Consider the following 17,636-nt stretch of genomic DNA (forward strand, 5'->3'; position numbering starts at 1 on the left):
GGTAGTGACTGAAAGAACGAGACTGCGAATACAAGTCGCGGAAATAAGCTTCCTCTGAAGGTTGGCTGGCTTCTCCCTTAGAGATAGGATTAGGAGTTTGGGCATCCGGGAGGGGCTCAGAGCAGAGCCACTGGTCCTCCACATCGAAAGGAGCCAGTTGAGGTGGTTCAGGCTACTGACAAGGATGCCTCCTGGATGCCTTCTAGTTGATGTGTTCCAGGCATGTCTCACCAGAAGGAGGCCCCAGGGCAGACCAGGACACACGGGAGATTATATCTCTTGGCTGGTCTGGGAATACCTTGATAAACTGGAGGAGGTGACTGGGGCCTGGGCTTCTCTGCTTAGGCTGCTGCCCCTGTGACCCGGTCCAGGATAAGCGGAAGAAGATGGATGGACTTTTTGTTTTTTGCAAATTTGGGGTGAAATAAAAAAATATAAATTAAAAGTCTGCATAGTGCTTAATACTAGTTCATTATATTCCGATTTAGCTACGGGATTGCAAAACTGCAGAAATTATTGCATTGATTAGTTTAATAAGATTATTCATTAGATTTAAAAACTCTCGCAAAAAACTGCGTTTATATTAGGTCCAGTTCTACTACAGCGCTTCAAAATGTGGTGAGTGTCGCTCTATTGGAATAAGCAGGAGAGATGGAGATTAAAATGTTAATCGTAATTTAGCAGAATAATCCCACAGTATAAAAATAAGATGAACGTTTTAGGATAAATTATAGACTGTAATGTACTCTGTCTTCCATCTGTCATCCTGGTGTCCTCTTGTCAGAGCGACAGTAAACACCTTTATTAAAGAGATTAATTCAAATATTATTCAAACTAGCCGCATCATCAGACACGCTTATGTTTTGCTCAAAAACACATTGACAAATGATAGAAACTAAACATGTGACCTTCAGATATCAAGAGAGAAGAATTGTGCATCACCAAAAATAATATTTCAGACTCACAGAGCAGAGATAATCAGTCATGATCACTTTTGTTTGCACTCTGGGAGAGGAGCGAAGCAAAACTTCAGCGAGTGCAGGCACAGTGTCGTAAACCATTACTGAGCCGCCATTACGGATCGAAGTGTGTTTGCCTGTACACACTTCATAATGAATGCATCTCATAAATCCTCCCTAAATGATTCCTCCTTAAATGATTCCCACAGCTCAGACTGTCTGCTCAGTGGAGGGCGCTCATGGATCAAACCATTAACAGGAAACCAGGCCGGGGTGACGAGCAGAGGGCAACAAGCTCAGGCCCCAAATCATCACCCCGCCCCAACCCACCACCCACTATAATCCTAATGGAAAGCAAGCAGACAGACAATTTCTTTCAATTAGCCCAAACTGGTCAGCCCAATAAATTTTAGTTTGTTCTTTAAGACGTAAGGGCCCTGTTGCATGTCCTGCTGAAAATGAAGACTAATGGGGTATTGTGGAGCTGCTGAGTGCTTGATTTCTTGCCACTACAGCACTACTGCTCACTGTTCTTCTTCCCTTCTTCCTTCAACTAACTGGAATCAGCGCTGACCAGGCAAAACACAAATGTTTAATTCATTTATTCACGACTTGGTTTCATTTTCTGTTTTAAGTATTATTCCTGAGTAGTAAGGCGGACTCATTCATCTTAGCTTGACAACAGCTGTGAACGTGCCCATCGTTCACCCTTGGCGTTTGCTGAAGTGGTTGCACACACTCAGCAGCCCGCCGAGTTACCCTCAAGTCACTTAAAATTGAAAATCTTCTTGGGGCTGTGAGTAGTTAAATATATTTTTTTGTCAGATGAAAGGGACAGTTTATTTAAGAGATATATTCATATTCTGTATTATATACATAAGGAAATAATTATAAGTTATTAGGTCTGCTGATGCTAATAGTCAGTTATATAACCTTTTAGCTCCATAACCTTCATTATGACTTGGTCTTAGTCTAATTTTTCCCTTATTACCTCATAGCTAATCATTAGCTTTTGCGGGTTTTTTAAATTTTATAATCTACCTTAGGATTTTATTTTGTTGTACCAATGTAAGGTGACCTCGAGGGTCTTGGAAGGCACCTATAAATAAAATGTATAATTATTACTACTACTACTACTACTACTACTACTACTACTACTACAATAACATCCTGACAAGTTCCAGCCCATTCTTCTTTGGTGACTCTCTCAAGCGCTCAAGCATGGACCTTGGTTTTCAGTTAACCTCACAGACTTTCAAGGAGGTTGGAGTCAAGGCTTTGTGGAGTCCAGTCAATAATGTTCACTTTGGTCTTGTGGATGTAGTTCTTCACTAGGAGCAAAGTATGTTTTGGGTCACTGTCATGTTGGAAGACAAAGACCAGACACAGTTTTGCTGCTGACTACTTGAGGAATTCTGCCAGAACATTTACATATCCTCCTTTTATCATGATTCCTTCCCCCTTGACGAGTGTCCCTGTTCCAGATGCACTGAAGCATCTCCCACCACCATGTTTCATTTTGGGGACACTGATTTTTTTGGGTTGTAGGCTTCTCCCTCCTCTCTCCCTTATAGGCTTCTCCCTCTTTGGCCACAGCATTTTTGTGGCCAAACAGCCCTAGTTTTGTCTCATGTGATCAAAAAGGTTCCAGAATGCATAATCTTTTTCTAGGTTGCCCTTAGCATACTTCAGTCTGACCTGAAGGTGTCTCTTCTGCAGAAGTGGAGTTTTTCTTGGTCTGCAACCTCACAGTCCATTCCTGTGCTGCGTTGATTGCTTTCTTTTCAGTACCTATCTCTGCCAGGCTTGGTCTTTGTGGCTCTCTCTGAATTTCCTGATAATATATCTAAGTCCAGTTCTTGACACTTAGACATTTTTGCATTATGGGTGCAAAAAAATCTAGGTGCACAAGTTTGAATTTATTTTGGACCTTCCTTAATCCACACAGGCTCTAAAGTGTACATGAAGGCTGAATATATTCAAACTTTTAATAGGTGAATATTCTACACATGGTTTAAATTAATTTTAACTTCACAAGGTCATCTCAGAGATCCTGAGTGACTAGCTGGTAGTTTCTCTTTACCGGCATAACATGGGTTTGTTTGATGATACTGGTTTATCCAATACTCAGAACAAGTTGGGAAGGTCTTTTAGAGCCATTTCTAAACAGGATCTTTATTGTAAGTAAGTTTAGTTTTAGTGTAAGTTTTCAGATGTGTTACCTCTTTGCCAACGTCTGGAAGAAGACCCAGACTTTCACAAAGCCCAGCAAACCTCAACTCTATTTAAAATTTTTGAACAGTGGTTAAAGGTTGGGTGTCTGCCAGGAAACCAAGCAATTTAAATAACCTTTATCAATTCTGCGAGGAAGAGCGGTCAAATATCCACAACCTTGTGTGGCTTTAATATGTATGCTGTATAATCATTCAACTCTGGAAAAATAACAGTTCAAATATAAATCATTAAACGCACTGTAAACGATGCACACTAGGTCCGACCACATCTAAGCGCTTTTCAGGACTCGTTAACACTTTTCTTTATCAAGGTTGCTGCTCACAACAATACTCACGGCTGCAGCTTTCCAGCTCACAGCCACCCATGCACCACCACCACGAAGACCCGATGACCCAGTTCACTGGTTTTAAGCTGGTGAGGCGTGATTGGGGATGCCACTCAGGTGCAGATGCCGCTTGGGTGCATCCGCGCCGCAGACCACACCCCGGCACAAGCACCAAATTACAATGACATCCATCAGTCATGACTGTTTACTTCGGAATATGACACACACACACACACACACACCTGTAAACATTAAGTAAAAGTGCTGATTAGGAATAAAATATTATATTTTTTAAATGTTGTCACTATGTTACTATACTTGACGCATGCTCAATATTCCAGGTAAATTAATCCCAGAATGTCGATTCTGTTCATCTGGATGTGGGATTGGGAGAAATGTTTCGTCCCTCATCAGCTCAGGTCAGGTGACTTCTTCAGTCTTTGCTGACTGCAGGTTTCCCCAACCTTATAAACAGGATACTTTTATAATGACTGAAAATGGCACCACTGACTAACAATGAGCTGTGAGTTTTCTTTTAATGATCGTGAAATTAATGTCCAAGAAAGAAAACATGCAGTCAGAACAGAATCAGCCTTTTGAAATATGCTGTTACTACTTGTGGACCCATGGACAGTTGGCATTTCACTGTGGAATTTAATGGTGTCAACAGGACGACTTCACCAATCAATAACATGCAAATCAATGTATAACTTTTATGTAATGTGTTTTTTGTTTGATATTCTGTCTCTCTACATTAAAATGAAACTACCATAAAAATGAGACATTGCTCACTTACAAAGAAATGAACAAACTTACAAATTTACAGGGGGTCAATTATTTTCCCCCTTGTAGCAATGTTTTGTGTTGGGCCTGTAATCATTAAAAATGTTTAATGATTTATAATTACTATTTTTTATTTTTACATTTCTAATTTTCCCCCAGAAGTTCCAAATTAAAAGAAGAAAACTAATAACATATAAGAAAGTGTCCATTCCATTTGGCTATTATATAAACTATTCATTCATTTGATTTATCTATATTATAATACATATCGTTATTGGGATTTGAACCTTTGATTGCAAGCCATAGCTCTATACGCTTCTCTGCTTGGCAATCCCATGACTGACCTCTGGTGGCAGTGCTGTGCACGACAAATTCTGTTGGCTCCTGTACTTTGATCTAAGGCGAGGGGTTGTATATTTTTAATGGTATTGAAAATAATTGTTTTTTCAATTAACCTCAACTACGCTTTTTGGGGTGGTTGTAACTCATGAGGTAGAGCAGGTCATCTGCTAATCAGAGGGTTGGTGTTTGATAAACGTGTGTGGTGCAAATATTAAGTGGCATGGACATTTCTCATACACTCAAGTACAAGTAACTCAAAATTGCACTTTAATTTATCCTGCATGCATCTATCCTAAGCAAAGAGATGAGAGGTGAGATGCCACTTTAGAAGAATGGACATAAAAGCAATGCTGATAACAACAACAAAGAAAAATAATCTGAGGTGTGCTTTCCATCAAACACTGATGTATGGCAGATCTCCGGGCGACCGCTTGTTGATGAGGAAAGAAACAAAGTTGCTTTGTCATACAAAGAAATATTAACTACAAGTAAACACGGGACAAGAAGACATTGATTTTACAATTCAAGCTTCAATCAAAGAGAATTATGGATGGCAATACTACTGTGATTTTCCTGTGCTGCTCATTAAACTTAACATCCATAGTGTACGTCTCCCTTCAGGGGATGTAGGAAAAGGATTTACTAGGTAGGTTAAATACAGTTCAATACTTCAGAAGTGAAGTCACATGACTGGGTAGACAGAGAGTGGGAGAAAGGAAGAGGAAGTAGGACAGTCAGAAAGGGAGAAAAGAAAGGAGGATTCACATAAGTACAAGGACAGAGAGGAAGAGAGAGAAAGAAACTCCTTTATTATAGCCTCAACAGATAAACTATGCATCAAAGTGTAGCGTTTATTGAAAAACCATTTTTATGTGTGCTTTGAGGGCATGAAAATGAGAGCCCTATGGTTCAAACACATCAATACAACACTGCAGAAGCCGATGTATTTTCCCCCCCTTTTTCCTTTTTTTTCCCGCTTTTGCTTTTCCCCAAGATTCCCAATCAGATCTTGTGGCTCCCTGCAGGCTTTTATGCCAGCCACAAATGGTGTGACTGCCAGACTGACAAACATGCAATCAGTCAGAGTGGAGAAGGAAAAAAAAAATCCAGCCTCTCTCTCACCCAGCCTCCTATCACAAAGGCACTTTTAATAAGCCCGTGAAAAAGAGCAAGTAATCCTTTGTAATGATTTCATTAAATGCCCTCATCACACCTGGAGATAATTCCATTATGATTGTGGCAATAAAATTAGGTTTTCATCAAGACCTGCAGACAGAAGGAGGGAAAGCTATTATTCCTCTCATATTCATATATGACGTTGCCTCTAATATTATGATATTAGGCTATTTGGCAGAATTTATGACGCTTCAGTCAATCCATAATGCTAGTGGAGAGTTTTCCCCTCTGACAAAAACTAGACACACTAAAAGTGCTTTATGTTGAATCTGCAGTAGAGGAAAAAAGAAAAAAAACTTTAGTCTTATCAATCACATGAAATAGAGAAACTGCTGCATTTGTTGGTACTGCATATTTTCAACATTTTGAGAGTATTTGGCAGTAAAGTCACATATCATTTCTTTTGCTTTTTCCTCCTTGTTCACCTCTGATTCAGGTGTTTTTGCCTTAACACCCTCAAAATAAGAGTTAAACACAAGCTGTTGATGAAACTGCACGCTAAAGCAAAATTTATCAAAATAAATGTTACAAACATCTTCTCCTTGGAAGTGTAAATGGAACAAGGGAAGTGAGGACACATCTGACACTTTTTCCTTCCTTTCGTTCATCGCCACATTATTGTGGTGGAGGGGTTTGTACGCCTGAGTGATCCCAGCAGCTATGTTGTCCAGGGCATTAGTCCCGGTAGGGTCTCCCATTGCAAAGTGTTTCCTGGTGAGGGGCTAGACAAAGTGGGATTCAGAAGACTCCAGTAAAGAAGAGACTAAAGGGCTGTGTTACCTGTCTGATTTCGGGGCTTTTGTTGGATCAATCCTGGCAGACGAAACTGGTTCTTTAGGCTTTGAATGTCACCTTTTTTGTTGGGGAAGGAGCCTGAAGAGCAAGTGCATACATAGATATAGTCCGATTCACCTTAACATACAGCTCAACCACTCTCCTGGAAAGAGGCTGGAGTGTATCCCACATTGTAGATACCCTAAGTAAAAGGAATAGATGGGTATATTTGTATCACCCTTGCTCTGTGTCTGTAGTTTGGGGCACAAACAAGTACCTCATCTACCCCCGCTTGTTCTGCTGGCACCAATCTGCTTCCATAAGGTGTCTGTTGTGGCGGCAACCCAAGACCCAAATGATGGACACAAGATGTGAAGGAAGCCATTAGGCTAAGGAAGTAATCTTACCAGGTACTGGCAGTAATTGAAGCAAAGACTCAGGTAAAGGTGGAGTTCAGCTTTCAGTTAGCCTTGAAGTGATTTTGGCAAACTGTCAGGTGACTCATAAGGAGCAGTCCTTCCTGCCCACACGCTATAAAGTGGGGAGTGAATGCTGCTGACCTCCACAGAAGACATGGTTAGGGGGAAACCTTCTTCGGTGTTCTCCTGAGTTCTCCCCAGTGACACTCTCTGACACCCTGCCTATCTGCCCTATCACTGTGGCACAGTGATAAAGGTGGTTTAAAAAAAATAGGTAAGACCCCTGGGGTGGATGCCCCACCTTTGCCAAAGCTCTGAAAGCTGTGTTGCTGTTTTGTTTGACATGCCTCAGTAGCATTGTGTGGAAGGGGCAGTGAACTCCCCCTTTTCTTTTAGAAGGTCCAGAAGGCTGTCGATTGTTCTTACACAAGCTGTAAATGTTATTATGTCATCTAAATAGAAATAACACGCAACCCCCCCTATTAGAAATGTGCGATTTATTTATTTGTTATATTTTTAAATTCTTAAACACTTGATCTGTTTTTTGAGTGAGCAGAAAATCAGCATCACGAGGTGTGCACACACCAGAGCTTTTTTAATCTGAGATATGAGCCGACATTCAGAGGTCTGGAGCCAGGTCAGTCCTGTGCAGGTAGAATAATTAGTCTTTTTTATTTAAAAAAAAAAATTGCTTTAAGAGCAGGATTTGTAAGCTACATAAAGATAATTAATTCACATATGCTTTATGCAGCAGTTATGTCTCCTAATTAATTAACTGCAAATAATAAGTTAATGATCAAGGCAATATTAAATAGATTCTACTGCTTAGAAGTATCAGACACATTAATGTTAATAAAATGAACAGTATGCAGGTATTTCAAATGCATTTTTTGGATGGATTTGGATAAACATCTAAAATCAAGAGTAAGAAAGCAAAGAAAAAGGGAGGAGGAGGAGGGGGGAGTTATTCCAAAGTGTACCAAACAGGACTTCACCATTGCCAATATTCTGTCAGCTGGCTGTGGGGAGGTAGAGTATAGTACAGTATGGGGTCTCTGCAGAACTATTATTATTACAAGGATTTTGGTACAGCAAAGAAAACGTGACAAAGGAGAAACAGTGAGGATACTGTGTGCTGTGTGGAGGAATGGGAAGCTATGTGTTTTTGGCATTCATGTCACAGCCCTTTTGAAAAATGCATCAAAGCAATTGCAGAACTCGAGGGACTCAGTTTGGGCACACAAAGTCGTGACCACCATCCAAACCTCAGTGGTAAGGATGGGGGGAGGAGGAGAGGGGTGCTGCTTATGGTTGAGGGTTTAAAATTCCTGCCGCTTAATATTAAAAACGAGCTCTCCACCATACCATGGCAACACAAATTTCCGTAATTTCTGTGGATGTGCCTCTTAAGTTCCAAGATGTGTGTACGTGTGTGCATGCACATGCCTGCTGTGCTATACAGTGTACTGAAACAATTTGTCAGTGGCAGTGGCTTGTATATTTTATGCCTCCTGAAAAACTTGGAAACAGATTGTGTTGTTTTTCATGCTTACATTCACACATGGCTATTAGCCGAAATGCCTTCTGCTTTAAGAAGAACTCTCTCTTCCACCTTCTGCTCGGAAAAATCACAAATAACGATGGCCCCAGTCTAACTATGACTTTCTTACATGTGCACTGACTGTTAGAAATTGAAATGAGATCACTCGCAGATGGATAATTCCCTGCAGATGTCGTACTCCCCACTTATCTTCTGCTTTGCAATTCTTGGCCAAGACTAAAAAGAAAAATAAGTTCATCTCTCTGTATGGTTAAAAAGAAGCAAAGATCATGCTGTTATAGTTACAGCTTCCATAAAAGTCACAAATTGGATTTCAGTCAACATGTGGAGATAGGTCACATGTTAAAGTGACTGGAACTGAAGCCTCACTGGTTTCTTATCAATGCTGGTGTTTATCCCAAAAGATTATGATTTTTTTTAGATGCAAAAAATTTGATTTTTTTTGCTTCTGGCTTTATTGGACAATAAGTGTAGATAGACAAGAAAGCATTTCAAGAGTTGAGAAAGTTGAAGATCCACTCTCTCTGGGTCGGTGCTCGAGCCTGGACCGGTGCATTCTTGCCATACAGCACACAGCCACCGCCTCACCCACTGCACTAAACCAGCACCCCAGAACAGACTGTCATTTGTCCAACAGTCAAAACTCTGAGCTGCTGATTAACTTCCCCTCAATTAATCCAAAATTTGCTCGTATTTCAGATGCAAAGTCAATTAACAGAATCGTGTTATGTCCTGAATGTTTTGACATTCCTGTACTGTAATCGTTTTATTAACTACTGACCAGTAAGTCCATAACAAAATTTTAATTACTGATACATACTATCCCAAAAGTATAATATCCCAACCTGAGACAAACAGCAGTGATATGAACTGGGTTAAGCCTCAGTCACAAAGACCTATAGACTGGTCAACGATTGCCTGGCAACCACAGGTCATTTGGGAAAACTGTGTTTTCTCTGACTGGTTGTAAAGAGGTTTTGATAATGGCAAGGTGAAAAAAAAAAAGGTGTTGCACCAAACAGTTTGCATGGATGACATGCAAATAAAGGTGACTGTGGTAACCCAGTAACCTAGTTTTTTGGAGCAGCATTGTATGCCTCTTTGTGACCAGTGTCATGCTAGCAGCTGCCTGTAACCTCCCACAACCACTCTGAAACCAGTTGCAGAATGCACATTTGTCCCCGGGATGCCAAATGACTGCTGACCGCCACCTGTTCAAACTATCATGGAGTTAGAAACACCGTAGTTCATTGCAGCACTAAAACAGAGAGACTAATTAACCCTAAAATTTATACATATGATTAATTTTGAATTACTGAATAACTAACTTAACAACATAGCTAGGCTCCAGCCCCCCAACCCCCGATCCCAAATTGGATAAGCAGAAGAGAAATGATGGATTTGGATAGTGGAAAGAAACAGGAGTACCAGACAATTATAGAGCAGCAGACTCCAAACACAGTCCTAAACACTGCACCAAAGAAGAGTAAGAAAAACTACAAAATGCAGACATGCGTCCAGGTTGAACTCAAGCCGCCATCACCACACCCTCCACCTCTGTTGGAAGTCTCAGCTGTTTGGCTCTGTTCTTTATGTTTACCTTTGTTTCCTTGGTAATCCCACTGCAGAAACTCACAGTACTCCAACATGTTAAACTGCCACGGGGAGCTTTACACACCCATTGGTGTGCAGTATGCAGAGCTGCAGATGCACCTGTCAGGATCTGAATGTCAGTGACTTCTTACTGAACCCGAATAAAACAGAAAAAGCAAACAAAAATAATGTTAATCAAAAACAGTTTTGTGTTTTTAGAAAATATATTCAGTTGCCTGTGTTTGACATAACCAAGCTACTTTTTCAGCGGAGTAGATCCTCAAAGCCAACAAATATAGATTTTACAGGTTTTTCTGAAAGACACCCCCCCCCGACAAAGAAACTGTAATCCTTAGCCCCCATAACAAGTAATATTTGATGTGCATATTATGTTTTATCTAAGCACACAGGATTAGGTGCATGATTCTGACAGCCAAACATTCTTGGTTGATATCCAATTTAATTTCCCCAGATATGACACCGGAACATAAAGCATCTTACGGTGCACCATGTCTTTGTGTTGTTGTAGTGTGGAAAAGAACAGAAATTCTCTTTTGGGTTTCACACAACTATGTGACACTGCACCATGCTGAAAATCTAAAGTGTCAGGAATATTTACCCTTAGAAATTACAGCAGGAAAAAGTCACTGTTAATTACAATTATTCATGAGAGAGCTTTAAGGGGAAAAGAGTTGCAAAATGAAACTAGAAAGCTAAGATTATTATCACAGAGTACATTCAATGTAAATTATATGCATTAGAGAAGAGCGTCTGCCTCACTTTCCTATGTGTAAAATTCAATAGCGGCATCGCGGTACTAGAAATGGGTCAAAATTTTAAATAAACAGTGTCACAGTCAATCTCTGTTCAATAATGTGCTACAATCACAGGAGAGGAATCACTAACACAGCCATCTATTATTCGGACACTATCCTGCAGGGATCACATGTACGGGTCGCCACTTATTTGTACATGTTCGGGCTTATAGGTTGGAAAAGGCTCGCGAGTTCCCTGAACGTGTCACACTTGTGACTCATGACTGCCCTCTACACTCAGAGAAATGAAAGGAAAACATGTTGAAAATTTATAGGGGTTCTGAGTGTGTGCCAGGTCACCAGGTGGATTTCGAGCATGCGTCAAGTTACATGACCTTACTGCAGTATGGTGTGTATTTCTCCAAGTGTGTTTGTTTGTGAGAGGCAGCGGTGGAGAGAGCAAAGCACTGAGAAAAGTAGTGAGTTTCCAAATGTATTAAACCATGTGTAAAATGATGGGACAATTTATTACATGACAAACTTTCTTTTTTATTTGTTTTTGACATTGTAGATGTTCCACTTCAAATTTGAACAGATGCATGGCTTCATTTTTGCTCCAGGTTCATATCTAACCAGACTGATTGCACATATATACTTGTTTTAATATACATGATTCACATACATACACGGCTCGACGACAACATTATAACCATCTGATTAATGTTGAGTAGGACCCCTTTACTCCAAAGAAGCTTAGCGTGGTGTTTTTGGTTAATCCTTTAGGCCATGGGAGTTTGTAGGCTGGGTCAGTGTCTTGGACTTTTTGCTTGGGTTCCTCCAACCATACCTAAGCTGATTGTGCGATACGGTGCAAGGCATTATCTCGCTGGGGGATTATCTGCAGTTACTGTCAGTGTGCAGCTATGTCGAAGTTTGGCGGTTTGTGGAAATGATTCATGTTTTTCACTTAACCTGTCAGTGTTTTTAATGTCGTGGCCAGCCAGACAGTGTATATCTATATCTACTGCACATACTGCACAAAAGACAGCCTAACATCTATCTCACCACACATGGAGGAGTGGCACCTTGTGATTTGAATGTAGTGGGTGGGCAGCCTGTAGATTTGCATCTCGGGCCTCAGTCACATGAGCAAGAACAATCAGCACCAATCTGGCAACCGCCAATCATGAGGAAAAAAAAAAAAAAAAGCACATCCCCTGACTGATAGGGATGTGATTCTTGGAGATCACAGTCCATTGCCAGGTTGCAAAGAGCGTACTGTGTTCGCCTTGCTATGGTCGCTTGGAGATTTCTCATTTAAAAAACAAACAAACGAAAAAAACGTTTGCTTTCAAAGAAAAAGTTCCAACTTTCGCTTTGAAGGTAAAATTCTCCATTTCCAGTTTGTGTTGCACTTTTCACAGTCCCTACAGCTCAGTTGCTGCAGAAAAGTTGGACTCTTCCATGGAAAATACACAGGAGCTTCCATCGTCTTTCAGCAACCATTTGCCAACTGGTCAAGAAATACATATTTTTCCCTCATGATGATTGGTTGCCACATGATTACCCACACCTCTAGTCCTCTATGACTGGGACTTTAACCTTTTATTTTTGCAACAAATAGACAGCAGATGTTATGAAGAACTTTATGGATATGTGCCAGTATTTTTATCTACAAAAATAAATTTTTCTTTTTGCCATTTTTCTAGAAATACAGACACAAGATTCACATCCAGCATTGTGCAGGGTCAAAACTGAAGTCAGACCCATCCCACTGTATCCATTCTTACAAAGAAAATCTCATTAAAAGCCACCCTTTCTCTTAGCTACATATCACCAGTGAGAAACATTTGGATATTGCAGTCTGCCTCTTATTATAAACACTCGGCTTGCAATCTGTTAGGGGGAACAATGGAAGAGACTGATAAGGGAGGGGGAGTATGTATTGACTTTTTCTCTCACCTCTTTCGTCTTAATGCATCTCATTTTCCCCCCCAACCTCTTTTTGTTCAACACCTTTCCTTCCCCATCAACCTTCATCAATCTCTCTATCCTTGCTGGGTGAAAAATTGCACCCATTACCTTTGTCATGTGGTATACAGAAATAGCATTCTTTTCCACTGACAAGCATCAGGTAAAACAACTTAGGGTGACTCACAAGACTCCAGGACGAAAGCACAAGAGCATAAATCAATCCCAGATATTTCACAACTTTGATGCAGTAAACATGTTAAAAGTTCAGGAAATGGGGGCAAATTATGTAGCGTCCAAGCCGAGCCGTGACACGTGGATGGAAGGATCTGTTATCCTTGTTTCTTTTACAGTAGATGCACTGATACAGAATTTCAGGACGAATTAAAACTATAATAACATCTGTATTCTTCCTCCAACCAGGTTCCAACTCTCATTCTGTTCTTGAGTTAATGAATAATGAACAGAAAAATGTTTTTGAATAGTGTGTTACAGTGTTCTTGACCTTTAACCACCAAATTATCATCAGGCCAGCCTTGAGTCCAAGTGGATGTTTGTCTCAAACATAATATAAATAAGAAAGAAAACCAGGATGGCTTTGAGGTCTCAGTTACCCTGACCCATGTCCACCACAAATCTACATTTGAAGAAATTCCCCTCAAGATAAATCACATTCACATAGATGAATGGGTGAAAAGACAGGTGAACAACCCTGTGGCTGGTGAAGTACGGCAGCTATAATATTTATACTATAGGTTAATTAAAAGAGTTTTCCAATGCTCAGAAAACCTTCAATGCTGCAAGCATTCAGCTAATTCTGAGACAAAGGGCCCATCGAGCTCAATTTGAGTACTTGGACTTGAGTAAGAAAAATAAATAAATAATGGGGTGGTTTCCCAGACTGGTGTTAAATCAGAAGCCACTTAAACCAGCTTTCTTAGTTGTGGCTTGAAGTAGTATCATAAGAGGGCTGGACCAGTAAAGCTGCCCTTTCTGTCAGTATAAAGACATTTAACTAAACATTTAATTCCTGAGATATTTTAATATCAGAAAAAGAAGAAAAAAAGAATTTAAACAGAAAGTCTCAGTTTCTCTACAATGCAGGCCGATTCCGGCCCCCAGGCCTTATGTTTGACATCCGTTACCTAGACTTAACCTAGTCCTGGATTATTTAAACAGATTTCCTGAAGACAAATTTGAGCTACTCCAGGACTAAATTAAACCTCCAGGAGTTAAGTTTAATTTTAGATTAACGTCATTTGTCAAAGAAGATCAATGAGTTACTTGCACTATATTAATGACGATCAGTGAGCATCACCAGCCAGACAAATTCTTCCTGACATTTTTATGCAATTTGATTAAATGAGTTCTTATTCGTTAAAGATGCTGCATTGTCATTATCACAACAGCTGTTTTACCGTCAGCAGTGTGGATGCCAAGCTCCCGCGGCAGCAGTCTGATAATCCAGATGTATTAATGAGTTGCATACAGAGATGATTTTGTAGAATTAGTTAAAAGTAGAACATATTTCATATCAGATGACACAGGAGCAACTGAAAGTTTGCATTTTCTTTTTCTATTTTCAAAGTTGAAAGTTTTCATATACTTAGTGTAAGTGCGTATGATGCCTGATCTGATCATCATCGTCATCATCTGTTATGTTCTTCAAGGCTGCTGATTCTCTGTCCTTATTTGTAGGTCCTTCATCAGTTTTAGACTCTTCATAAATCAGCTGCAGTTTTTTTTAAATTCGTTGTTATATTCTTCCTCAACATATGTGCAGGACCTCTACTATCATGCCATCTCAGCGATTTCACAAAAAAGTAACAAGATGAAGCCAACAAATGTTACCTGAAATCGATGAATTCTTCCCATAGATTCTATAGATTTCTACAGTTTTTTCAGAGCAGAGCTTATCCGGTGCCATCGTTTTCATTGCCTTTTCTGTTCCAAACGGTTTTAAGCTTTTAGAGTGTAACGCTATCCAACCTCAGTCCAACTCATTCAGATTAGCACAGGTGGTTTTAAGTCCAAGACTCCGTAGTCCAGGTTTTAGTAATCAGCAATAGAACCTGTGTTTGGGAAAGCTACCTTTTAGGCCTGAATGAACTAATGTGTATCAAGGCCTACTGTTAACATCTGAACAAAAACTCATGCTTGTCCTTTCAATTCTGTGTTGACCAGAAACACTATTTCAAAATAAATCATCTGGCAATTATGAATGTTTCTATCAAATTTCACTGAAATCAAAAAATTAATTATCCGGACATCTCAAACCAACCTCATGAGGGTGGTCTAAGTTAGAACTGATATAAAACAGTGCTGAGATGCTTCTTTATGTAGCATAGTGGTAGATCCACTGACCAACATATTAGTCTGGCATTACAATAATGACACTAATGTGGCTTAAAATGCAACCACTTTGCTGTATCACATGATAAATAGCACCTTAAGTAGGTAATTGCAATGACCTGTACATTTTGCAGTGCACAGCATTTTGATGTTAATTAAATTAGGTCGGAAAATGCTGTTAAGAAACCTGTAAGGTCTGCAAGTGCTGCATCGCCGACTAATCAATTGCCATTATCATGTCCGGGACAAAGGTCTCGACCCGAGGGACGTGTTGGATTCTGCCGTTTCTTCTCTCCTCTTCGCACAGAACAAGGTGCTCTGCAAAAGCAGCACAATTTTATGGCCACCGAGGGATGATTTTACAGTTTAAGAGTAACGGCTACCCATAAAAATAGTGGCTCATCGTTTCAGAAATGACAATACATTGTGAAACTAGCCAGCACAATGGCTGTATTGTTGGTGTGCTGTCTAAACATGAATCTATTATAGCAACACTACTGCTGCACCTTCAGGAGGAAATGTCTGGGTAAATGTCTCTATCTGTTGCATCAAAAAAAAAAAAAGTGTTCAGAATCTGCAGTTTTGTTGTTGTACAACAAAACACTTTAGGACACAGAGTACTCAGTGAGCCTCAGTGGAAACATACAGTGTCCTCAACAGATGTCATTATGTGGATTAGGACTGTCTCTCCCGCTCTGCTCCCCTCCTCCCACTCGCCTCTGACCCTCTCATTTATCCAACATGAGGGCGGGTGGGGGGGTGGAGAGACGGGATAGACTGGCAACAGGTTTCGCCACACTGGCCAACATACTGTACTTAAGCTAGCAAGCACCTCTTTGTAATAATCTGCAGAGATAGAGAGTCTCTTATATGGATATCTTCATCAGCCTTTAACTGTCTTTTTTTTGGTGGATTTGTTTGTGGAAGACTTATAAAGATGATTAAAACCATGTTTCAACATGCGAAGAAACATCCAGGGGTAGGTTCCGTCATTCATTTATCTTTTATGTAGTCAGAGATTTATAAACAAGGCCTAAACAGCTGACTGTAATTTCAGACTGGTGTTTGCTAACAGTTGCACTTCTAAACTGCAAGTCACTGAAAAAGAGACACAAAACTGAAAACATGACAGTGAAGAATGATAGAAGAAGATACATTTGAAGCCAACCGTATAAATGGCATGAATAATGTGCAACACTGCCTCGACGCCGCTGAGAGCAATATGTTACTGTGCAGCTTAAAGCGTGGCACTAGAATACCAATTTGCAACTACAACTTATGTCTTAAAAATGCAGTAAAATGCTGTCTACAAGACATACTAATGTTATTAATTAGTAACTGAGTCCCTTTCAATTTCACGATGACAGCTCAGAGATTACAGAAAGCTTCAGAAAACTAATAAGTGGACCTTAAAGTCTGGATTCTTTTGTTACAACAATTATAACTCCTTTCCTGATCAACTTGTTTGAAACAAGTACTGGGGCAGTGTATAATTACGCTGGCATCTTAATTTGCTTTACCGACATAATAAAATGAAAGCAGAAGAAAGACACAGAAGCTGTCTTTTTTTCTGCTTCAAAGCTGTGCTGGGCTGACCCAAATTTGAGGATTGACGTTGTTGGCTTGGCAGTGCACCAGAAAAGTAATAAGGGCAGCGTCAGTATCGAACCCCAGCGAGCATAAAACATTTCCTATATCGGTCAGGCTGATGGTGAAAGGTGAAACCCTCTGCTGCGTGGCTCGACATGAAGAGATCAGCACCCGGGGATTGGACAGCTCCCGGCACACGACAGTCTTCATTATTTTCTTGGTGTTTGTTTGAGTGTCAGCGATCAAAGCTGACCTGCTTTGTTTGTGTTTATATGTGCTGCCGCTTCAGTGATGATCTAAGCGAGGCATCTGCAGTAAGATACAGTGTGTGTGCAGCGCACAGCGTGAACCTTTTTTCAAGGTTATGCCAAGTTCATCAAGATCTTACTTGGAGAAAAAGCAAACAAAAAACATGCAGCGTGGGCACACTGTGCAGTACACGAGTAAGACAACATGTGCTAGATACACAAGGAAAACGTCTGTTTTAGTTGATGAAAACTGACTACAATCCTACTGACGCTCAGTTGTGATTAAAAAAAAACAAAACTGGAAATACTCACTGGTTTCAGCTCGTTAGCTTACAAATGCAAATCAGCATCTTTAGGTTTCAGGCTATTGATGATCAAACAAGAAATATGGAGATAATTAAGATGAAACACATTTGACAACGTGTTGACAAGGATAATAAAGAAAGGTGAGAAATCATTTAATCTTAATTGATAACGCATGCAGACGACTAGTTTCATGTTAGTGCATAATTTCTTAATTATTATGATATTTGGTTAATTGGCACCTTGGATT

At 40.1% G+C, this 17,636-nt stretch overlaps 1 protein-coding gene across 1 annotated transcript in view; it reads left to right on the forward strand.

The window, feature by feature from the left end:
- Positions 1-16,005: 16,005 nt before the first annotated feature.
- Positions 16,006-17,636, forward strand: part of LOC102194160 (cytochrome c oxidase subunit NDUFA4) — an 8,835-nt gene continuing 7,204 nt past the window's right edge. Inside the window, exon 1 of the mRNA XM_005740030.1 lies at positions 16,006-16,224. Coding sequence (XP_005740087.1) covers positions 16,183-16,224 — 42 coding nt within the window. The 5' untranslated portion in view covers positions 16,006-16,182. The remainder of the gene's footprint in view (positions 16,225-17,636) is intronic.

This window comes from Pundamilia nyererei, unplaced genomic scaffold, assembly GCF_000239375.1.
Source record: "Pundamilia nyererei isolate P.nyererei 1_Seehausen unplaced genomic scaffold, PunNye1.0 scaffold00096, whole genome shotgun sequence".
Lineage (NCBI taxonomy): Eukaryota > Metazoa > Chordata > Actinopteri > Cichliformes > Cichlidae > Pundamilia > Pundamilia nyererei.